We start from the raw sequence: 25897 nt of genomic DNA on the forward strand, positions 1-25897 counted from the left end.
CCTCCCTTCCTGCAGCCAGAATAAAATGGAGGTGGGTGCAAGAGGAAACACCAGCTCCTCCCCAGCACCACACACAAGAAGCGCGCACACACTATTATACACAGCCAGGCACACACACAGAGAGATCCTTTCCCATCTCTCTTTCTAGGCGCATCTCCCCCATCTTGCCTTGTGCTAAGAAGCCCCTCTCCTTTCCCCATCTTCCCCTTCCCTTCCTTTTCCCCTTCCCCAGGGAGGTGTGTCCTCTTTCCCCGCCTCGTGGGGTGGGCGTGTGTGTAGTAGAGTGTGTGTGTGTGTGTGCAGAGTGTGGGTCTCTTTGGGCGCCTTCCAGGAGGCGGAGTGTTTGTCTGCTCGGCAATCTCTTTCTCTCTCTCTCTCTCTTTTTCCCTCCTGGTGGTGATCATAAGGATGAGAAGGGAGGGCTGTGTGTCTGGATCGCCCTCCTTCTTCTCCCCCTTTTCCTCCCGAAAGTAGGGCATTTCCTGGTGTGTGTGTGTGCCTCTCATCCTCACCATCACTATCACTACTACCATCCTAAACCCCTTTGCGCTTGGGTTGCTGAGCGATGTGAGTTTTCCTCCTCCTCCTCCTTCCCAGCCTCTTCTTCTCGTTGTTTTCCCCTCCTCCTCCTCCTCTGCTGGAGCCGCCCCGCTCTCCCTTCCCTTCTTTTCCTTCCTTCCCTCCCTCTTTCTCTCTCTCTCTGTCTCTCTCTCTCTCTTTCCTTCCCAGCCCCGCCATGCCGGACCAGATCTCCGTGTCGGAATTCGTCTCCGAGACCAATGAGGATTACAAGGCGCCCACTGCCTCCAACTTCACCACCCGGATGGCGCAGTGCCGGAACACCGTCGCCGCCATCGAGGAGGTGAGAGGAGGGAGAAGGGAAACGCGGGATCGGAGCGGGATAAAGCCAGCCTCGCCCGGCCTGGGGGAAGCAGGAGGCGGCCCGGCTCTCCTCTTGTGCAGTCTCATGTCTTGTCTAAAGCTGTGTATAATGTATCCCTTTGGAGAGGGAAAGATAGAGTGTGTCCCTGGGTTTCCTTCCCTTCTCTCCAAAGTGGGAGTGTGCCTCTTGGCGCATTCCCGGGAAGTGGAGCGGGAAAGGTGTCCCTCGCTTTCCCTCCTTGCCCTTTCTCCCCCCCCCCCCCAAATTGGGCACAAAAGAGGACCCCCGTGCCCAGATCTCAGGCACCTTTCTACATGCAAATCCCTCTTGGAGAGACAGAAAGAGAGATTGAGAGAGAAGAGAGAGGGGAAGGTGCCCCTCTTTGGCACAGCCTCCTTCCCTCCTTCCTCTTCGCCTCCTTTCCCCTTTGCCCGCCTTTTCTTGCTTGGTTTGTTTTTTTGGGGTGCCTTTATTTGGCAAGGAATAAGAATACCAATATTCTGCCACAAAGGCTTGAGCCCAGCCCCTTTTGCCTGCCCACCCCCCCCCCTCCCAAAATTGCACTTCAACATGTATCCACCTGTATTGGGCACATCACTCCCTGGCCATTTCAGTGCCCTCCTTCTCTCTCTCTCTCTAAACTGATAGTGTTTTCCTAGTTTAGCTTCCTTTAGTTTTAGAGCAGGCCTGGGCAAACTTTGGCCCTCCAGGTGTTTTGGACTCCAGCTCCCACCATTCCTCACAGCCTCAGGCCCCTTCCTTTTCCAGGTGTTTTGGACTCCAACTCCCACCATTCTTAACAGCCACAGGCTGTTAGGAATGGTGGGAGTTGGAGTCCAAAATACCCGGAGGGCCCAAGTTTACCCATGCCTGTTTTAGAGCTATGATGTATTTTGGTTTGTGGGGTTTGGAAGGCTGGCTCAACACTTGGTTGTGTTTCCTTCATTATATATATATACACACACACACACACACACACATATACATATATATACATATATATACATATATATACATATATATATACATACAGCTGTTAATTGGTAGATTTATAGTTACCAGACAATTGTAGTTTCTGGTTGCATGAGAGTTCCTCTTAAAAATAGGCCTAACCTTATACCCCATACTGTATCGTATTAGAAACTCTGTATTGGCTTGACACTGATAATGACGTAAAGTACGCCTACTATATATACCATACTATATCATATTATAAACTCTGTATTGACTTGACACTGATATTGACGTACAGTAAGCCTACGATATATGCCATACTATATCATATTATAAACTCTATTGGCTTGACACTGATATTGACATACGGTAAGCCTACTATATATACCATACTGTACCATATTATAAACTCTGTATTAGCTTGACAATGATATTGACTTACAGTAAGCCCACTATATATACCATATTATATCATGTTATAAACTCTGTATTGACTTGATATTAATATTCAAATTCACTAACCTTAATACTATATATTCCACATTCTATCATACTATAAACTCTGAGATTGACGTACAGTAAGCCTACTGTATATACCATACAATATCATATTATAAACTCTGTATTGGTTTGACACTGATATTGACGTACAGTAAGCCTACTATATATACCATACTATATCATATTATAAACTCTGTATTGGTTTGACACTGATATTGACGTACAGTAAGCCTACTATATATACCATACTATATCATATTATAAACTCTGTATTGACTTGATATTAATATTCAAATTCAGTAAGCTTAATACTATATATTCCACATTCTATCATACTATAAACTCTGTATTGACTTGATACTAATATTGAAATACAGTAGGCCTAATATTGTATATCCATACTATATCATACCATAAACTCTGAAATAACTTGACACTAATATTGAAATACAGTAATACAGATATATCCCATCCTATATCATACTAGAAAATCTGTATTGACTTGATATTAATATGTATATATATTAGGCCTAATAGTATATATCTCATATTTTATCATGCTATATACTCTATATATTTCATACTAGCCATCCCCTGCCATGCGTTGCTGTGGCCCTTTCTGCGTATATGTGTTTTGTGTGTGTATATATTTGTGTATATGTGTTTATGCATAAATACACATGTGGTTATGCCGAAGCCCCCAGTGGCGCAGTGGGTTAAACTGCTGAGCTGTTAAACTTGCTAACCGAAAGATCACAGGTTTGAATCCAGGGAGCAGCATGAGCTCCCGCTGTTAGCCCCAGCTTCTGCCAACCTAGCAATTCGAAAACATGCAAATGTGAGTAGATCAATAGGTACCTCTCCAGCGGGAAGGTAATGGTGCTCCATGCATTCATGCTGGCCACATGACTTTGGAGGTGTCTATAATCAACGCCGGCTCTTGGGCTTAGAAATGGAGATGAGCACCAACAGCCCACTCACACCCCCGAGTCAGATGCGACTGGACTTAATGTCAAGGGGAACAATGTGGTTATGTGCATGCATTGTAGTGTATTTTTATTATTTTTTTTGCTTTTTAAGTCTCTTCCGCTGTGTTTTTCAGTGTTTTTATGAGGACGGTCACTTGTTGGCCTGATAGATGTACTGTGTCCAAATTTGGTGTCAATTCGCCTAGTGGTTTTTTAGTTATACTAGTCACACAAACGAACATTACATTTTTATTTATATGGATTGAAATACAGTAAGCCTACTATATATCTCATACTATATAACACTAGAAACTCTGTACTGATATGATATTAATATTGAAATACAGTACACCTAATATGATATATCCCCATACTATATCATAAACTCTGTGTTGACACTAATATTGCCATACAGTGAGCCTACTATATAACCCATAGTGTATATCATACTAGAAACTCTGTACTGACATGATATTAATATTGAAATACAGTAGGCCTAATACTATATATCTCATACTATATCATACCAGAAACTCTGTATTGACTTGACAGTCATATTGAAATACAGTAAGCATACTTTATGGGGTCGCGGTGGCGCAGCAGGTTAAACTGCTAAGTGGCAGAACTTGAGGATCGGAAGGTCAGTGGTTCGAATCCGCGGGATTGGGTGAGCTCCTGGTGTTAGGCCCGCTTCTGCCAACCTAGCGGTTCGAAAACATGCAAATGTGAGTAGTCATTTTGGCCGCATGACCTTGAAGGTGTCTACAGACAATGCCTGCTCTTTGGCTTAGAAATGGAGATGAGCACCACCTCCCTGAGTCGGACACGACTAGATTCAATGTCAAGGGGAAACCTTTACCTGCATCTCATACTATATTATACCAGAGACTCTGAAATAACTTGACACTAATATTGAAATACAGTAAGCCTACTATATATCTCATCCTGTATCATACTAGAAACTCTGTATTTACTTGATATTAATATTGATATACAGTATGCCAAATACTATATATATATCTCTCATACTATATTTTGCTATATACTCTGTATTGACTTGACACTAATATTGAAATACAGTAAACCTACTATATTTGCTATACTATATCATTTTAAAAATGAAGTCTGTATTGACTTGGTATTAATATTAAAATACTGTAGGTCTAATACTATATATTCCACATTCCTTCATATTATAAACTCTGTATTGACTTGATATTAATATTGAAATACAGTAGGTCTAATACTGTATATCTCATACTGTGTAATGCTATATATACTCTGTATTTACTTGATGGTTATATTGAAATACAATAGGCCTAATACTATATATCCCATACTATATATATTATAAACTTCATTGATAGTGATATTGAAATAGAATAGACATAATACTGTATCTCCCATACTATATCATACTGCAAACTCTGCATTGGCTTGGTATCAGTATTGAAATACAGCAATTGAAGGAAATTAAGACAAATTTAACTTAATGTAACATCCTTTTACTGTATTTGAGAAACAGCTTTGTGGATGCAGTATTGGTAATTTTTGATTTTTTTTTTGTTGGTTACTTGAAAGTTCTGGTTGCTTGGGTTTCGGTTAACTCTATTGCATAATGAGTAGTTACCATATACGTATACCAGGCATGTGCAACTTGGCCCTCCAGGTGTTTTGTACTTTGATAAGCTGTTAGGAATTGTGGGAGTTGAAGCCCAAAACACCCGGAGGGCCCAAGTTTGCCCAATCCTGATATATATACTCATGTATAAGTTGTCCTCATGTATCAGTCAATGAAAGGTTTTGGGGACAGAATTATAGATTTCGATATGTCGAGAGTCATTGCATGGAGAGGGGAAAGTGCAAGCACAGACTTGAGCAGCCAGTCACCCCTAATTGCCACAATTTCTCTATTATTTATTTATTTACAGTATTTATATTCTTCCCTTCTCACCCAACAGGGGACTCAGGGTGGATTACAATGCACATATACATGGTAAACATTCAATGCCGTTTAGACATACAACATATATAGACATACACAGAGGCAATTTAAGCCAGCTTTCTGGCTTCATGAGGGTATGCTTGATTCCGGCCACCGGGGGAGATGTCACTTCACTGTCCACTTGTGACACCGAGTCCTTGATGGAGTACTTCCTCATTTTTATGCAAGCTGATGGAAGGTTTTATGGTGTCGTAAATTAGTTAAATTAGTCTCCACGGATCAAACGGTACCTAAATTTCCTACTTGACAGACACGACTGTCTTTTGGGCTGCATAGGACAACAGCAAGCCAGACTATTAATGTCAGGAGCTCAGTCTGACCTGGACTCTACCCAGACTTTCAAAAAAGCAAGAGGCATCACCATGGTGGAGAAAGTAAAAGGTGTTGGTGCTTTTTTTAGGTTGTCCTGGGATGGACTATGCTTTCACCTTTTGCCACTCTACACAGAGAAGAGGATGGTTCCATTATTTGTAGAAGTTTCCACTGTACTCTACTTTCACTAACTCATTGATAAGTTGACCCAGGTTTTTTGGGTTGGTTTTTTTGCCTACAATTTCCAGTCTTGTACATGAATATATGGGGTAGTTAATATTTGACTTGTCCTCAACATTTTGCCCATTAGGTACAGCATGATGCTGGGAGTTTACTTCAGTATGACACCTGTTTCTGTAGGGGATAGGTTACCAGACATTCATAACCACTCATAATAATGAACCCTCTTGAAATGAAGAATTAGTGGCCCAAGGATACCACAAAGTTGTATTGGACAACTTAGAAAATATCTAAGTGGATATTTCAGACGTGGACAAATTAAATCACAGATATGGGATTATATTTTAGTCCCTGTACAGTCCAAATGTAAGCAGTCCAACTTGGAAATAAGTGCTACTTCGTTGAATGGACCAGCAAAACCTTACTCCCAAGTAAGTATACAGTACATGGGAAGCTGGCTATCTTATCTGAAAAAAACGTGCTTCCTAGATTTAGGGCACACAACAAGGTGGATAACTCCAGATCAGATTATGTTTGTGTTTTATCTATTAAGAGGTGTTTCTTGCCATCCTTATCTTGACTCCCTTATCTTGGAGAAGGATGGTGTTCACTGCTCTTTCCAGGAACCAGAAAGCATCTCTTTCCAAAGCAAAGGACTTACATCCCTGACCACTGTTTTGGGAATCTGTTCTGTGTGGTTTGTCTTGTGTTGATGTCATATAATTTTTTCTCCATGTCCATAATACCATAAGATGTATGGCAGACTCCTGGCTTGCAAGTGTTTTAAATTTTCATTTCAGACAAAACAAGTGAAAGGTGCAGATTTCCCAGTATTGTAGAACCTCTACAGATAGTAGTGAAATTTATTGATTAGTCCACTGGCCATATCAACAGTAAAAGACAAAAAAACAAGAAAATACACAAATAGATACTAATCATTGCCCTAAAACTCCTGTAATAGTGAACATACATTAAAACACAATTAAAACTTGATTAAGTTAAAAGTTAAAGATAATTAAAAATATCATCAGTGCCAAGGTAAAACTCCATACCACCGAAGTTAAGGACGAAGGTTAAAACAAAGGTTAAATAGACCAGCTATCCAGTTCAGATATCTGCATTACTCCTACATTTTACCCCAATCGCCTCCAAATACGCAGTTCTCAGCTGTGTTGCTTTATGTAGAAAAAGCACTGTTTGGTGTGATATCTTAGCATTCTGGCCAGCCATTAAAAATGTAGTTTTGATATGAGGATCCCAGTGAGTCTTCTGTGTGATGAATTGTCCGAGGTATTGATTTCTCTCTTTCTTTCTTGTACAAAATACAACTAAACAGTACATGTGTAATATCCTCTACCTCTGTTGCCCCACAGATACAAAAACGTTTGTTATATGAAACCTAGTTAAACTGTCCTCTACAGATAGGTTATGTAGGTTTGTTTTGAAGTTGAATTTGTTTGTAAGTCAGAACAGATACATTTTAAAGTGTAACTCCAGCCAAATATATATCTCTCTTTTAGCTTTGGATCGCATAGGGAAGAGTTAACACCCCTGTCATGTTTGTTTTGCTGTCTGTGCCTCTGTTCAGAAGATTTCACTCACTTCTGTCCCTGTGATAATTGGATTTTCAGAAATGTGGTGTGTTGTGGAAACAAGAACTAGTGATAAAGCTTCTGTTGGAATACCTTTTCCCCATGATACCTCTTAGAGGAGTGAATTTCCAACCTGAGGGGTGGATTTCTCTTTCTTCCTGTTTGTATCTATGAGTTGTTTATAAGTCAGATGTTTGTAACTTGGGGGCTGCCTGTATACACAATACTTGCAACAGTGAAAAGATGTAGCGCTAGATTTTGTATGTATGCGCCTTCAAGTTACCTGTTGATTTATGGTGACCCTATGAATTTCGCAGCATTTTCTCAAGGAAGATTAGACCCCTTCCCCCCCCCCCCCCATATACACCATCCTTGCTGTTGAATCGTTATTAAACACTACCTTAGGATTCTTCATGTGCCTTCACTAGTATTTACAGCTGCAAAAGTAAAGAATAAATGATAATTGAACTACAATTAGCCTTCCACATTTGTGGGATTCACCTTTGCAGATTTGATAACAATGTTCTCTCTAGGGATCTTTAGGTCCTTCAGTGTCACTGTATTGGAGTTGCCTGTCAAGATAAACTGGAGCACATGAGTATTCCTAGAAAGAACACCTCTCTGGGAATCTCTAGATTCTCCAGTGCAATTTATAGTGGGCACCTTCCAGTGGGAATTGACTAAAGAGTTACTCTGGAGAACCAAGAAATTCCTAGGCCCCGTCCAGACATTACCTTTATCCCAGGAGCTCCCTCAGCAGACAGGCGGGTGGCCAAATGCTGTTCCTTGTAAATGCAGAAGCAATTGCTATGAATGGCAAAAAGAAAGAAACGTGAGATTTTCAGGTATGGGAATTTCCTTGTTCAGAGCCGAAAATCTGCATTTTCAAATGTCTGTTTGTACTTGGAAATCACAGGATTTTTTATTTGGGTTTGTTCCCGGGTTTTAGATAGCTTTTCCTGATAGGTCAGTTCGTAAAAAGGTGACAGTTCAGTTGAAGGCAAAAACTTTTGTGTGCCAGAAACTTCAAGAAACTCCACCAACAATAGAACACATGCTGAGATGTGCTCAAATATGGTTTGATTGTATCTCTCTTATATGCCAATAATAATGTTGCTTTGCATTTTTAAAAATGTGAAGAACAACATCTGGGAGTCTCCCTCATAACAGAGTCCATTTATGCTGTCAAACATATAATTTTATGTTGTTAACATTCTGGAGGCTTCATAGCAAGTGCCCAGTTATTATTGTAAAGTGGTGTTTTCCAGGGTGCTTTGTTATGGTGGATTCAGATGTTTCAGTCTTGTTTGCCACTTAACAAAAATACAGATCAACCACCACCAAGAGTTGTTGAGCTCAAACTAGCTTGTCCAGATTTGCAGAATGACTGTTTTGCTGTTAGATGTAGTTTCTCTCCTGCACACAAATTAGCTCTTGGGCTGCTCTGTTCTAATTAGCCTTCGAAAAAATAAATCAGTGTGTATATATATTTAAAGACAAAGAAGTTGTTTGAAAATGAAACCTGTTGTGTAGTTTAAAAAAAGAAAGAAAAGAAAACCTTGTATTTGAAAAAGTAGGGTCAGCTGCCGAGAGCATGCGCTGTTGAAATTGTGAGATTTACATTGGAGTAAACATGCTGTTTACTCAACAGCTGCTGTTACAGTGGATTAACAGGATGGGATTTTTCAGGACGCCTTCCTTCTTCCAGACCCCATCTCCCCCTTCTCTTTTCCCAAGGTTAACTGACGTGGAAGCGAATTGCCATATGAAGAGGAAACCTTGGAGGGGGGCAGCGTGACCTATGACCAGGCCTTTTTGCCTCATCTCAGTTTTACACAGAGAAGATTATAATTTTGAAGCTGTGTTTTTTGTGATATTGAAGCAGCACACCTCCAGGAAATACAAAGATTTTTCCCCCAAACTTATTTATTTATTTGCAGTATTTGTATACCACCCTTCTCAAACCCGAAAGGAACTTTAGGTGGTTCACTTCAAACAGATTACTTCTTATGCAAGCCCTAAAAATACTTCTCTTAAGTGGCTTATCAATATTAATTTTTTTATCTTGACACATTTTGAAACTGACTGAACTACTGTTAATTTTTTTAAAAAAAATTGAATCAGTGTTGGTTATGATTTTGGAGAAATCATTCTTTTGTCTCTTTCTCTTGCATACACATATATCTAATTCAGAATTCAGGGAGAACATTTGAATAAATAATAATGATGATAATAATAATAATCTTAAGTGTCTGACGTGTGATCCAATACAACAGCCAGCAGAGTGATCTTATTTGCTGTGGACTCATATTTTGTTTCAAATAATAATAATCTTAATTTATGTCCTACCACTATCTCCCCGAAGAGATTCAGGGCAGCTCACAAAAGCACTCAATGGTGCAACATACATAATATACAACAAGTACATAGCAATATACAACAAGTACATAGCTAGGGGAGGTGATGGAGCTCTAGCGTGGGCTGGTCCATGAGGTCACGAAGAGTCGGAAACGACTGAATGAATGAACAACAACAACGTAGCAATAAGACAATTACAAAATAAATTTGAAACCAAAATACATAAAACATCATATAAAATCATACTAATTAAGACTGAGTAAAACACAGTAATAACTGTGAATATAAAATAATTGAATAAACCATAAAGTGCAGAGGAAAACGAATAGGCCAGTCCTTGGATTAATCGGTTTAGATACTGGACATGGTCAAAGGCCTGTTTAAAGAGCCATGTTTTCAGATTTGTTCGGAAAACTTGGAGAGTAGGGGCTAATCTAATCTCTCTAAGAAGGGCGTTCCAAAGCTGGGGGCCATCACCGAGAAGACCCTCTTTCATCTACACCAACCGCGCTTGAGACGGAGATGTTAGGGCCTGTGCCGTTTCATAGAAGGAGATACAATCTCGAAGATAGGTTGGACCTAAAGCGTATTTCAGAGCAATGTCCAAAATTAAAACATAATCCTCTATTGTAGAGTTTTCCAAACTGTATTGCGAGCATAGTGAGAAATGATATAAATCTTGGAAATGTATGCAATTATCATATATTAAAAAAAATATAAATGAAAGGTTTTCAGTAGATATGTTTTTTCCCCCGTTTACTTTGTTATTACAATTTACGTATGTGTCCTGTAAAGCCAAGTTATTGTGTCACACAATGATGCATGTCTAAAATGCGTGTCATGAACCTGAAATGTTTGGAAAGCTCTGCTCTGTTGTCCTGCTGGTCCTATTACTGTCGTCGTAACACGGATACCTGTTTTGCTGAAGGCTCTTCCTTTGTGGCTTGAGTTGTAAAGTCTGTTAAGGACAAGAGGCAAAGAAAGAGTGCATTCAAATTGCCACTTTGCAGCTTAGCATCATGAGATTTCTTTTTTTTAAATCTCATGAGTCAGACACCAGAACATCCTGATTTGTGAATGAACATCATTCACAGTTCTGGTGTGGTGATAAATTAGAATTTTCAAGCGTGGAGGGATTGCTCTTGAAAGGATGCTTGAAGCTTGTTGCTGTATAGTTGGGAGAACAGGCTGTTCAGACAAAGCATGCTGGATTCCTGCTTCACTTATCTGTCTGTTCCAAATTACTACTACTAAGGGTTGCAGTGTGGTTCCAAGGCACCACAACCAGTATGCTTTACTCCAACAATTACCCTAGATTTTTAAATGCTTAATAACATTTTTGTTAGGTTGTCCAAGATGTCCTTTATTCTAGACCAGTAATTCTCAATCTGTGGATCCCCATATGTTTTGGTCTCCAACTCCCAGAAATCCTAACAGCTGGTAAACTAGATGGGATTTATGGGAGTTGTAGGCCAAAACACCTGGGGACCCACAGGTTGAGAACCATTGCCCTAGACCAGTGGTTCTCAACCTGGGGTCCCCAGATGTTTTGGGCCTATAACTCCCAGAAATCCAAGCCAGTTTACCAGCTGTTAGGATTTCTGGGAGTTGTAGGCCAAAAACATCTGGGGACCCCAGGTTGAAAACCACTGGTCTAGACAATCTGTTACATTATGCTGTGAAGTAGGGGGTGATGCTAATAAAAATTAATGTTTTGCCAAAGATTATTCACTAAGGGAGCATAACATTATACAGATCTGCATTAATTAAGCCTGTCTTGGTATTATTCCTGTTAATCTACTAGTGTGAATTTCTTAGCAAAGTTAGCAAACCCTTAACAGTTCTGAATTGTTCATTCTGAGATTGTGAAATGACTTGAACAAGAGTCCTTTTTTGCTTCCAAAAGACTACAATTGAAGGGAAATGTTGACAAGCTGGAATGTGTCCAGACGAGGGCAACTAAAATAATCAAGGGTCTGGAGAACAAGCCCTATGAGGAGCAGCTTAAAGAGCTGGGCATGATTAGCCTGAAGAAGAGAAGGTTGAGAGGAGAAATGATAGCCATGTATAGGTATGTGAGAGGAAGTCATAGGGAATGCAATTTTCCAGCTTCTTGGCAGGGGGTTGGACTGGATGGTCCACAAGGTCTCTTCCAACTCTTTGATTCTATGACTAAATCCAAACATTAATACCAACTAAAGAAGACCCATTAAAATATGTGAAAACTTTATAAATCAACAATTGTATAATTCCATTGAATTTTCTCTAGTGTTCATTAACAATTGGGTTGAGATTAGAGTATACATTTTTGTCTTTTAGCAGTATGGGTTATATTATTGTTAATGCTAACTATGTTCAATAGGCTGCCTAGTTTAAAAAGTCATTAGGTGATGCTGCAACCACAAATAAGACAGCGGTGACGTAATTTATTGTCACTAGCTTCCTTCAAGTTGATTTCGAACCTATGGATGAGAAATTTTCAAGTCTCCCTATTCTCAACCTCTCTGCTTAGGTCTTGCCGACTTGGGCCATGGCTTCCCTATTCAGAGCCCATCTCCTTGGCCCACAAAATTTGCAGCTGGTCTGAAGCATTGCTGCTTTGAATCATTTCTGGATTTTGCTATGGTGTTTGCATGTCTCACTGTCCAATTGGGCTGAATCTGGCTCAGTCCCATTGTACAGTCACTTTTGTTGTTTTTCATACTTATAGCATTCTCTGCCTTTACCTAATGCTAGGCAAAACTGTGTTAAATGACTTACCATTTGAGGGCAAAAAGGTCCCATATATTATGTAGACCAGGGGTCCTCAAACTAAGGCCCAAGGGCTGGATACGGCCCTCTAAGGTCATTTACCCGGCTCTCGCTCAGGGTCAACCTAAATCTGAAACGACTTGAAATCACACAGTAATAACAACAATCCTATCTCATCAGCCAAAAGCAGGTCCACACTTCCCATTGAAATACTAATAAGTTTATATTTGCTAAAATTGTTCTTCATTTTAATTATTGTATTGTTTTTAAGTGGGGTTTTTTTTGCACTACAAATAAGATATGTGCAATGTGCACAGGAATTCATTCTTTTTTTTTTTTCCAAATTATAATCTGGCCCTCCAACAGTTTGAGGGACTGTGACCTGGCCCTCTGTTTAAAAAGTTTGAGGACCCCTGATGTAGATACCACAAAGCGACTTCATGCGCCCTTAGGGGTCTGTGACCTGTGTAAATGGGCCCTGGGTTCATCCGTAAGGACTGTGGGCCTTCTTCTTTTCCCACTGCCCACAATATTGTCAGGCATTTTTAGTGAGACATGTCTTCTCATGGTATGGTCAGTGTATGATAACCTCATTATTCAGGCCTGATTTGCTCTCAGACCCATTTATTTGTGTTTTTAGCAGTATCCACAGAATATTTTCCCAGAACCACAACTCAACTGAATTGATTTTTCTTCCTGTCTGCTTGCTTGGTTGTCCGGCTTTCTCTACCACAAATAGGATGGTGTGGACCATCCAGTTACCTAATTACTGAAAGAAAACAAACAAAAAACCCAAACAAAACTTATCGATATTAGATAGTTATGCCAGTACTTTGCTATGCTTTGTATTTTGTGGAAACTTTTAGGAAAAATATAGTTGTGATTTATGAATTAGTGAAAACCTATTACTAGCATCAGTTAACAATAGGACTGATAATCATAATTTTTGTGAAAATATTCTGTTGTGGACATCATTATGAAGTGTTAATGCCAGCACTTTTGTAAAGTACCACTTTGGACCCACACCACATTGCAGGTGTATAACAGAGGGGAGAGTTGACTAATGCACACGCAAGCTGAATTTGTATATAATAATAACCTAGGTTGTACATTGTTGAATTTTGGGTTTGACAAAGCACAGCCACAAGCAAAGGACTAGTCACAAACTGTGGGTGGAAAACAGACAGGTAACAGGAAGATCAAGTAGGATTCTTTGATCGACTGCAGAACAGTTTGTGACTCAAGCAATAAATTATGGCTAAAATAAGCCATGGGTTAGCATGGTGATCTTTCGTGTGAGATATCACTGATAATGTATGTTCTATACTGGTCATGTAGATTCTTAGAAAGATTCACACTTGTAAACTTGTGATATTTACAGATTCCTTTCAATAAGATTCTAGCAAAACCTAGAAAGACAGAATCCATCTGTGAGGCAGGACAAATCCTAGTGCTTTGCAATTGTGTATAACTTTCCTAAATTGTGCTCTAGCTGATGAATCATTAAGTGTAGTTACAGAATGTATGGTATTGGATACACATAAACTGAATAGGGATCTTGATGCATTTGATTCAATTTGCTGCACCAAAATAAGTTCCTCCTTACTGAACATTCCTTGCAGATATAATAATAATAATAATAATTCAATCAATATAATAATAATAATTAATAAGTAACTTGTTGTTGTTGTTGTTGTTCATTCGTTCAGTCATCTCCGACTCTTCGTGACCTCATGGACCAGCCCACGCCAGAGCTACCTGTCGGCCGTCACCACCCCCAGCTCCTTCAAGGTCAGACCAGTCACTTCAAGGATGCCATCCATCCATCTTGCCCTTGGTCGGCCCCTCTTCCTTTTTCCTTCCACTTTCCCCAGCATAATTGTCTTCTCTAGGCTTTGCTGTCTCCTCATGATGTGGCCAAAGTATTATTATTATTAAATCCAGCATATAAATCTTGTTTGCTATGACATACTGTGGTTTTGTGTCAGTAAACTAACAACAACAACACACCATATTATGCTGCATAGTAGCATGGAGAATGGAGGTGCATCATCCATTCAGTTCAAAAAATCACGTTTCTTTGTTACTTGGTTCAGGCAAGTACATTTGATCTGGAGGAGAGTCATTCCTGATCCTAGATGTGCTGATCGGTTAAGACTAAGCACAAAGGAAAAACCAGTTTGTCAGGTTTCTTGAAGAGAGTGATTCTCAGCATTGGTCAACTCTACTAGACATCCTGGGGCCATTTATAGCATTACGTTTTCCCATTCTGTGTGTTGAGATATATACAAATTTAGAGCAGTTAGATTGGTTTATCACTATATTTTTCACCATCTGGGTGTAGTGTTGGCATCAAGAAATTTACATATTTTAAAAAAGCAGTCAATTCCATTTAGTATTGTTTTCTTGTTTATGCTCATTAATATAATAACTATTCTTGTATCCTGCCACCATCACCCCAAAGGGACTTGGAGCTTACACATGACACAAGGTGCCTAAAAAACAGAACATAAAATGGAAAAAAATTAAAATACAATTAAATAAAGCATATAGGCATATAAAAAACAACTAATACTCAATTAAAAACACCGCTCATTGACCAATAGCTGAAGGCTACTATAAATGTGGTGAGGGTGTAAATGGTCGAACTGGGAATGGGATAAGTGCAAAGCTTATTGGGGGGAAAAATGGGGAAAAGGGTCAATTTCTCCAATTAAAAAAAATCCATGTTTTTTTTCCCTGGACCTTTGTACTTGGACAGAACCATGGTGTATAAGCTGCCTATATTGCTATATTTGGATTTTGGCACAGAGTTAGCTCACATTTAGAGTGGTTTATGCAGAACTACACAGGTATGAATCCAAGAAATGGCATTATGTAGATACACGGCCAGCTTGGCACAAGTTGAAACATCTGGAATCCAGAACAAGGTCAACTTCTTCCCCGAAGCTGTGAAACAAGGAAGTTACAAAACAAACCTTGCCTAGTCCATCATGCTGTTCCACATAGTGGTTAGCCCACTGTACTGTGAGAGAGACGGAACAGGGGTGCTGCTGGAGTATTGCCTTCCCCACAGCTTAGCAACTGCATTGAACTGGATTATATTGCCATATAATGCATATCAAACTGCATTGTAATGGCAGTGTAGTTGAGGTCCCAGTCAAGTGATAACAAGGGTTTTATCTCATATTATGTGCAGAAAAATAAAAAAGTTGTGAAAGAATCCATGATAAATGCTACGGACTCGTGTGGGGGCTGCATTTATCAATTTTCATTTGCCAACGAACTGCACATCACTGGCACAATGGATTATTTCTTATTACCAAATCCACTTTAGAGAGTTGCAGGATTTCCTGACGCAGGTCAGCAGTTTGAATCCGTGCGACAGGGTGAGCTCCTGTTGTTAGCCCCAGCTTCTGCCAATTTAGCAGTTCAAAAACATTCAAATGTGAGTAGATCAATAGGTACCGCTTCAGTGGGAATGTAACGGCACGCCATGCAGCCATGCTGGCCACATGACCTTGGAGGTGTCTGCGGACAATGCCAGCTCTTCAGCTTAGAAATGGGGGTGAGTACTATTTCCCAGAGTTGGACACAACTAAAAATAATGTCAATGGAAAGCTTTACCTTTACTTTAGATATTTCTTTAGGTTCTCCAGTACAATTCTTTTGTGCTTCCATGCAACATCCAGAAACATGTCCCCGTGTATTTTTCTGTTACTTAAAATTTTTATATCCCATCTTTTTTCCAGCCACCTTCGCACGACATAAAATAAAAGCCTTCTGACAGGTTTAAAACACTGTAAATAATGAAAGTGATTTTAAAAGGCTAAAAAACAGTAGACATTTTAACAAGTTAAAAAGACAGGTTAAGATAGTTAAAATAGTTTTAAATGATTTAAAACCACATACGCATGAGAGTTTCTGTAAAACCAGTTAGACACCCAAAGCTTTCATGAGCAACCATATTTTCACTTGAGACCTGAATGACAGTAATATTGACACCAGTCAGGCCTTCAAGAGTCTTTAAGTCTTGGAACATAACCAATCTGGTTTTGCCAGTCCTATCATCCAGGGTGGGCAAGAATCAGGGTTAAATGAGGTTGACTGAACTGATTCAAGCATCTGTAGCATCTGAAACTGCTTCCAGGAAAAGTGACCCAATGGATATCTGGACATCCCTTTGCAATAAGAATGATATCAATTTGTGAGCAAATATGTGTGACTCAATACTCAATAGTGCCTAACAAATTGGTCACCGAAGGCAATTGAAATTAATGCTCCTGGCCTCTCTGAGGGTGGTTCCAGACAGCCCTTTAACCCAGGAACAATCGTGTTTGTTAAATGCGATTGCTACCGGGTTAAATTCAACCCCCAGAAAACTCATGCTTTTCTTGGAGGGGGATTGTCCACATGCCTCCCAAGATGACAGGGAGACACTTACCCCCTCCCCAAAACCCCTTTAAAAATGCAATCCAGACCCCGCCCACAGCTGAAAAGTCCCGGATCTTTCCAGCTTGACAAAGCAGGTTTATCCTGCTTTGTGCCGAATACAGTCATTTTTACGTGGGGTGTCATTTGGACGTCCCATGTAAAGAAGCAGGAGGTTGCGCTTCTAAGGGTCTGTCTTGATGGGCCCTGAGTCTGATCTTAATAAGCTTCTCACCATTCGGAATCACCATTCAGGGAGAGGGGGGTCCTGTTGAGAATGCAATAGTGTTGTTGTTCTGTGCCTTCAGAAGGGATTTGTCCCTGCTTTCCACTTAAAAACGACGACAACAACAATAAACTTTATTTATATTCTGCCCTATCTCCCCGAGGGGACTCTGGGCGGATTCCAACAAAAATGGCAAACATTCAATTCCATAGTACATTCATAAATACAAGTGCAAATAACTAATCAACCAGATCCTTTTGGGCTCATAGAGGAGGTTTCATGGCCAAGTGGAGATTTGAATTCTGTTCTTCAGGGTTGAGGTCCAACACTCAAACCACTACATTGGCTTATGCAATAATATAGTCATAAAAAGATTATTTTTAACAGACCTCAGTAATGCATAACAGGGACAACAAAGAGCCCTTCTCAATTTTTCCGTGTGATCGTAGTATTAGGTCCAGGTTCAGCTGTAGCCTGTATAGTCTTTGAGATTAGTTGAATTGGAGTTGCATAACTCTGTTGAAAGTGCCAGTTGCTTTAATAACTACAAAGTGTATATGGAGTTACATAAAGTAAGCAATGCAGAGAAAGCACAATATACTATCTAACAAAGAGAACAAGGCACTGACTTCTAATTGTAAGCTGCCTTTAGATACCGTTATTATATTCATAAATATTTTTAAATACCTTGTGTGATGAAAAGCAACCAGCTTTCAAAGATAGATAGGTGGCCAGTGTTCTTATTTTAATAAGGTTTCTGCTTTACTACTGAGCTAAAACTGAGAAATGAAGATGTTTCTGTAGATTTAGATATCCAGTTTCTCTAAGGATGCATTCCTCATTACCATCTATAATCAAAATTCTGGATTCAGAAACTTATGGGAAGTTCTTTATAGCTGGGACTACAAAATGTTTTCTCCCTCATATGTAATTCCATATTTTTGTGTGCAGGTAGAGATTGGGGGAATGGCAAAAGGGGCTTGGAGAATGATGTTCAGTCTTGTGTATCTAGCAAAGATGTCAAACTTATTTTCACTGAGGGCCATATTAGTCTTAGGGTTGCCTTCAAAGGGTCATTTGTAATCGTGAGGCTGTATCAATGCAACTATGTTGCCCTGGCATTGAAATCCACACAGGCCACATACAATGATGTGGTGGCCCAGATTTGGCCCACAGGCCTTGTGTTTGACATGTGTGGGCAATAGGAACATAGCTGAATGAGTCCCTGTTTCACTCCTAATATCCACTAGACAATAAATTGGTTAAAATGTTGGTTTGGGGGAAAGTTTGGTCATTGTCTAAAGATGTTTCCTGTTGAAGATTTTGACCTCTAGTCTTCTACCACAACAAAATGATTGACTTGCCTCATGTCAAATCAAACATGCTCACCTTGAACATGCTGCAAGTAGTTAATAGGATGTATGCTCCTTCGGCAGCAGAAGCATTGTCTCCAGCCCTTAATCTGGTTCAAGAAGAATCTCATTACTTCAGATCCTCCAGGAAATTCCAAAGTGACTGGTGTTTTTGACACAGGGACAGCTGGATTGGGATGGATCTGGCGTGATCAAGTGTTTACATTTCAAAAAGAGCCACTGTTACTTTGACCTCCAGAAACCGTCCCAAGCAGCTTCCTGGCAGCGTTTTGTTGGCGACATCGCTTCTGGTGAGATCACAAAAAGGTTCCCAGAAGCACGGCTCTGCTAAGAAGTTGGTTGGAGCTGCTTCTGACTGCCAAAACAGCCCTGGATGGTGCCCTGGAAGAGACAGTTATAAATTTGATTTAGAGCTTCAAAAGTCAGTAGCAGGATGCCAGCCTCCTTTTGGTTTTGTTGTTGTTTATTCTTTCAGTTGCTTCTGACTCTTCGTGACCTCATGGACCAGCTCAGGGCAGAGCTCCCAGCTCCTTCAAGGTCATTCCAGTAACTTCAAAGATAACATCCATCTACCTTGTCCTTGGATGCCCCCTCTTCCTTTATGCTTCCATTTTCCCCATCATCATTATCTTCTCCAAGCTTTCCTGTCTTCTCATTATGTGGCCAAAGCATTCCATCTTTGCCTCTAATATCCTTCCCTCCAGCGAGCAGTTGGGCATTATTTCCTGGAGAGTGGACTGGTTGGATCTTCTCGCGGTCCAGAAATTTCCTCTAACGCCGCAGTTCAAAAGTGTTTATCTTCCTTCGGTCACCCTTCCTTATGGTCCAGCTCTCGCATCCATAGGTGATTATGGGAAATACCACTGCTTTAACTTTGTTGCCAATGTGATGTCTCTACTTTTCACTATTTTATCAAGATTGATCATTGCTCTCCTCCCAAGAAGTAAATGTCTTCTGATTTCCTGGCTGCAGTCTGCATCTGCAGTAATTTTTGCATCTGGAAATACAAAGTCTGTCATCGCCTCCACATTTTCTCCTTCTATTCTCCTTTTGGTAAATGGAAGTATAGCCACCTCTCATGTTTTGGTAAGAAATTTGGTTCAAAATATGCTATACCACATGGATATAAGATAATTCCTTAGCCACTACTATGGGGGTGCTTGAAATGAATACCCAAGCAAAACACATTGTTCTGATGAAGCTCTGTTTGCTGACAATGACCCAAGAGCTAATCCGGGGGGCGGGGGGGGGGGAATTCAGTAGAATGGCTTTTGAATGACAGCAAGGCAATATGGACTGAAGGATGTGCATCTATTTATTGAGTGTGATGTCATTGTTAAAGAGTTCCTTTATTTGTCTGGTATGCTGTGTAAAGAATTCATAAGCTGTGGATAGGAATCGTCTTGGGAAAGTCCTGATTTGCAATATGGATTCAAGGCCATAGGAGAATATTCTTTACTGATTTTGTAGGCTTAGTCGACTGGTGAGTTCTTTTAAAAATGTTTTTAATGATTGGCTACCAATTTAAGAAACAAAGTTTTCCTACAAATTGGTAGCGGAATATAGCATGCTAGTGCAAGACACTCCAGATGTTCCTCTTTGCAGCCATGTTTCTTTAATGTCTGATCCTACAGCTGCACCCTCGTTGTTAGCATTTGACTTTAAGTCAACAAAAACCAGAAATTAGAGCATAGGCTGTGACTTGGCTCACTAATCCTGGGCTTTGTCTTGGTCTTGGAATTGCAGTGTATAAACCACCTGCTGTGTGGAGACCTCCCGCCCCCCACCCCCTTTTTTTTACACCAGGGTAAAGAGTAGATTATCACTGTAAGGTTTTCTTCTTCTTCTTTTCAATGGGATGTCTATAATTTTGTCTAGGCATTATGTTAAGTATGTATGCAACTCACTCAAAACAGTCAAGGAGATTATAGTGGAACACGTTAGTTGTGGCTTCCTGAATAGCTTTTGTTATATATTTTCAAGGAAATCAGGGAGCATGAAAGCAAAGTGAATGTCTAACAGGCATTATTTGCTGTAATTCATTTTCAGTGAAAACTTGGTTTCTGCGCTCTCTCTCTCTCTCTCGCTCTCTCTCTATATATATATATTCCTAGTGAAATCTATTTTGAGGAAAGCCACATAAATGTTAATCCCTATCAATCAAACTGGATTATTATTTGAACAAAGGCAGAATAGTGGAAATTTCTTTATCATGCATATATCAATGGAGCTTTGTTTTGGTCACCGTTTCCCGAATCACATTATAAAATATTATCAAATTCTAACTTTATTTGATGTTGTTCTGCAAATAGTGTTACGTGCGTTGGTGGAACTACAGATTGTATCTCTTCCATTTGATTCAGGCTGACCTCCTTAAAAATGGGGGAATGGGAATGACCTGATAACAAAGATAGTCAGATAATGTTTCCTATCTAGCAAGATTAATTTGTTTTAATCAGTTTAATACAATCCCCAACCTCTTTTCATTACTTATTTGTTATGTCTGCTGTTAATCCTCCATCTGTTTTCCAATTTTTAATTTAATTTTTTGTTTTTGTTTTTTGCAAAATCCCTTGAAGGATCGTGTACAGCTAACTGAACATTGGGGTCACATCTGTAGGATGCCGCTCTCTGTATTCCATTGTTAAAACACACTTGCAGAGAAGTAACTCCTCATTTTTTTTTCTGTACATAGCTTCTGAACAAGGTTCACATCACATGAGTATTTAAATACTGATTAACCCCTCCATAAACATGTGTAAATTGTGTAGGTGGCTGGAGAGGAGGGCTGATCTTCAGGAAGAAAGGGTGCATAAATGAGTAAATGCTTTTCCACATCTGATTTACTTGCTTGCAGTCTATCCCTTCATGTCAGCTTTGTCTAGTGTGGATAAGATGGTTAGATGGAAAGGCACTAATTTCAGTACATTTATTTCCTGAAATAATACATTTGTAAATGTATGGTTTACAAATTGGTTGGTTAAAAACACAGCTAAATATATGCAAAGATGTTATACAAAACTTGAATGAACTCCGTACATTTATCCTTGGGGTCAGGAACACATGCCTGATGTGCAAAATGTACTCAAGCTCATTCCCTGACATCTTCAAGTAAGACCCGGAAAGAGTACTATCTGAAACCCAGGAGGGCCACTGCCACTCCATGTCCACTCCATCTAGATGACTCTGTATAAGGCAGGGTTTTTTTGTTGATAAAGATGATATCACTTTAACATATTGCAAGTACTCATGTGAAAGTCAACCTCATGTATAAGTGGAGGGCAGGTTTAGGGGCCAAAAGTATTGATTTTAATATGACACTTGGATAAGTCTGTGGTCATTCTGCGGAGAAGGGAAAGCACCAGTGCTGCTTCAAGGGGCCAGCTGTCCTTGGTTTCCACTTCTGTTTTCTTACCCAGGCATTCAGAAAGGTCAGAAGTGGTGCCACAGTGAAGGGGGGTTGGTGCTTCTTATAGATTATCCCAGGAGGCAATAAGCTCTTGCTTTTTATTCTCTAACCCAATGTTCCCAACCTTTTTTTTCACAAGGGACTACGTGAACAAGAACCATTCTCCAACTTTAGTATCAAAAGGGTTACGAATAAGTTTTTGGTCAATTTCAGATTTGATTTGGTTATTTTGGGTGCTGATTCAGAAAATTGCATTGGATAGACAACATCAGCTCTATTTCTGATACAGGACATATGCCACCCAGTATTCGCCATCCACTCTCCCATATTTAATAATCTAGAGCTGATGTGGTAGTAGTAATTTTTCATGGATGGTCAGCCTCTCCCCTCCCGACATCCCAGTTGCCTCAGCACTATAAGAGGGTTTCATGATACCAGTCGCTCTAGTTGGTTTTGAGTCAAGTGTAGTAATGGTAAGGACGCGGACCATATTTTTGTTCTTGCAGACCCCTGGTGATCCACAGACCACAGGTTGGGACCACTGCTCTATCCAGTGGAGTAGATTTCCTTTTTGATAAAAGAGTTAGGGCCTTTCCAGACAGGCCCTATATCCCAGGATCTGATCCCAGGTTTTCTGCATTAAAGTGGATTATATGAGTCCCCACTGCCAGATAATCTGGGATAAACAAAACCTGAGATCAGATCCTGGAATATAGGGCCTGTCTGGAAGGACCCTTAAGTTACAATGCTTACATTTAGCCTTGGATAAATCGACCCAGTTTTTTGGGTTGGATTTTTTGACTCACATTTCTATAATATAGGATAGTTACCAACACTTGTAGACCTATTGCAGTCTTTGATATTACAGGATATGGCAGAAGCTGACATTTTATTATATGAATGTTCATACGGATCCAGTAATAGTTTACATAATCTGATAGCACTTCGAGGAAATAAAATGCTGTAAAATTAGTGGAATGTGTTTTTCTTAGAAGGACAATTTGAAAGATCCTGTTTGCGCTGATAAAGTTTTTGAAATCTCAAGGCCTGCTTTCAGTGCTGTAGTTGATATGGTATGTGGTGCATATTGGTCCTTGAAAAAATGAAGACAACTATTTCCAAAATATATACAGGACTACTTTTGATGTGTTCTGCAGTAGAAGATGAAGTTGTGTGAAGTGCCGGTTCCTAACTGTTTTTTTTTAAACTTGGAGAAGAAACAGAAAGCAAGAGTATTCCTCGACTCTCCTGCATTTAGTGTCTGTGGTGATCACTGATGGAAGAATGTCTTCCTGAGTTCCCCTGGGAAGATAGGGCAGCCTATAAATAAAGTATTATTATTATTATTATTATTATTATTATTATTATTATTATTATTCTCCTGGAATATCTCTACAGTAAATGAGGGCAACTGTGTCAGAGGCTTGGGATTCACCCACTGCAAGTTGCACTGCGGTGTCAGAATGAAAACAGGAATGGCATGACATCATTTTCAGTGTTGTTTTCTATTGATTTTGTTGCTGTTTCAGTTCTTTGAGGATGTTTGTGAATATGGCAGTTTGTGGAGGTATTTTGTGTGTTTTTTTAGTCAGCCCTGCATAACCTGTGGCCCTCCAGGTGTTTTGGACTTCAGCTCACAGAATTCCTGACCATTGGATAAGCTGACTAGGGCCTCTGGGGGTTGGGACCTCAAAAATCTGGAGGGCCACCTGTTGTACAGGCCTATCTTTAATGTTTCTATTATTATTCATTTTGAGACCCTGGAAGCTTGGGTCTCAGGTTGAACTTCACCAGCCTTGCTTTCCAGATTATGCAAAGCATGGAGGGAAGATACAAGAGTTAGGGGCAAAAAATCCTGGGATCTGAGAAGAGGTCCACATACAGACCTGTTGGTCCCGGGATTTCTGCTCTGGTGTCCACACTTGCTGCTTTGTAGTCTCCAGGATGGCCGCCACAAGATGTTTCAGGATTAAAAAATAAAACTTAAGATATGATTATACGAATCATTGTATAAGTTCCATTCTTGGGTTACAGAAGCTGTATGGCCACCTGTGCATACAACTTTGCCTGTGTATTTGTTCCTGGGTTATACATGTCTGTTCCTCATTGCTTTTATCATAAAACTTGAGGACAGTTGATTACATGGCAAAACCTTTGTTTATGTGTTGAAAACGTCATTAAACATATGAAGGATGAAGTTTTCGCTCTCTATTCTGCTTTGATTAGACCACACCTGTAATATTGTGTCCAATTCTGGGCACCACAATTCAAGAGAGATATTGACAAGCTGGAATGTGTCCAGAGGAGGGCACATCCTACATTACTTAGCCAGTGTAGATGTGCACCATATCACTAGAAGACCTGGGGTCTTATATTTAAAGCCTAGCACAACATGCATGGTGTGGATAATTGTTTCTTATTGTTAGCTTAACTCAAAAAGAGAGTGTTCACTGGTAGTGTAGCTAAAGAGGAAAAAATAGTACCATCACATTGCACTGCCTCTGTGGACTTTGCTTGTATTCAAAGATAACATCAGCACAAATCAAACTGACCTTTACACCCATCAAAATGAACTCATCACGGTGCCTCTCACTATGTGGAATATTTCAGAACTCGTATTTCGCTGCATGTGGATCTTTCTCGGTTCTTAATATCACTACACAAAATGTGGGAAGTCTCCTGTGTTTAGTGAGGCACCTTGAGCTCTATTATTGGGTGAAATGGAGATATCAATTAATCAATCAATTAACTTCTTTAGATTTTATTGCATAAATAGAGAATGTGGATGGACACAAATTAGAAACAAAAACTTTTCCAACATTTTGTTCTATGGTAAGTTTTTATTTGGGAGTGATGAATTAATTTTTGACACTAAGAAAGCCCTCCAAGTTCAGCATTCGTGACTTTGGAACTGCCTACTGCTGATGTTGCTGTTGCTGTGTAATCAGTCAGCAGTCGCAACAAACCCAAACAGTGAGTCATATGTTAAGTAAGAGAAGAGTCTTGCAAGTGTGTGGCATTCCCTTTCCTGTTTTCTTCTTGCTGAGTGCATTGCGAAGCAACGAAGATCTCTAAGCAGTCAAGGAGGATATATCTATTAACCACACTTACCCTTTATCTCAAAAATAGCAGTGAAAGGATGGACGTTCACTTCTTAATCTTGGGCCATCCTGGGTTTAGAGGTTATTGTTAACAGGCAGAAATCAGCTCAGGAAGCCAGTGAAACATGAAGGCTGTGGATTGATGGCTTGCAGGGATCTATGTGGACAAGCTATTGATGAATTTGTCCCAGGTGCTTAAGACTGTTTCCATTAAAACTTTGCTTACAAAGCCAGCAGTGTGCAGTCAGTAGCATGCTGTGGTTGATTTATATTTGTTTGTGGATAGAATGTCAACACTAATTGGTGGGAGAGTAGGTGAAGATTACTGATGTAAGTCCTTGGTGTATTTTCGTCCCTCTACTTGGTAGCCTTAGCCATTTTCAATTGGATTGTGGTTGGGCTCTATCTCCCCCACCCCAAACATTATAAGACCACCGTTGTGCTTATGACTCAGATGTATCTACATCTCTGGTCTCCACTTTAAGTGGCTAAATGTTGCTGTCTCTAATGGAAATTTATAGTGGTGGTCATATTGTTGTACAGTTCTGCTCATAGAAAATGGGTTAGTTCCAGAGACTCTGAAAGATTTCTTTCTCCCACGTGTGTCTGTACAAAATCTTAAGATCATCCATGGAGGCCCTGATATGTGTTTCACTAGGGATGCAGTTCTTCACTACGTTTTTGACTTATGTTTAGCCTGCAGAAGAGACGGCTGAGGGGAGACATGATGACCATGTATAAATATGTGAGGGAAAGTCATAGTGAGGAGGGAGCAGGCTTGTTTCTGGTGCCCTGGAGACTAGGACATGGAACAATGGCTTCAAACTACAGGAAAGGAGATTCCACCTGAACA

General features: G+C 39.9%; 1 protein-coding gene across 3 annotated transcripts in view; it reads left to right on the forward strand.

The window, feature by feature from the left end:
* Positions 1-286: 286 nt before the first annotated feature.
* ASAP2 (ArfGAP with SH3 domain, ankyrin repeat and PH domain 2) overlaps positions 287-25897 on the forward strand; it is a 136764-nt gene continuing 111153 nt past the window's right edge. For all 3 annotated transcript variants that reach the window (XM_060787840.2, XM_060787853.2, XM_067468546.1), the window contains exon 1: positions 287-862. In XM_060787840.2, the coding sequence (XP_060643823.1) occupies positions 737-862 (126 nt within the window). In that variant the 5' untranslated portion in view covers positions 287-736. The remainder of the gene's footprint in view (positions 863-25897) is intronic.

This window comes from Anolis sagrei, chromosome 1, assembly GCF_037176765.1.
Source record: "Anolis sagrei isolate rAnoSag1 chromosome 1, rAnoSag1.mat, whole genome shotgun sequence".
Taxonomy (NCBI): Eukaryota; Metazoa; Chordata; class Lepidosauria; order Squamata; family Dactyloidae; genus Anolis; species Anolis sagrei.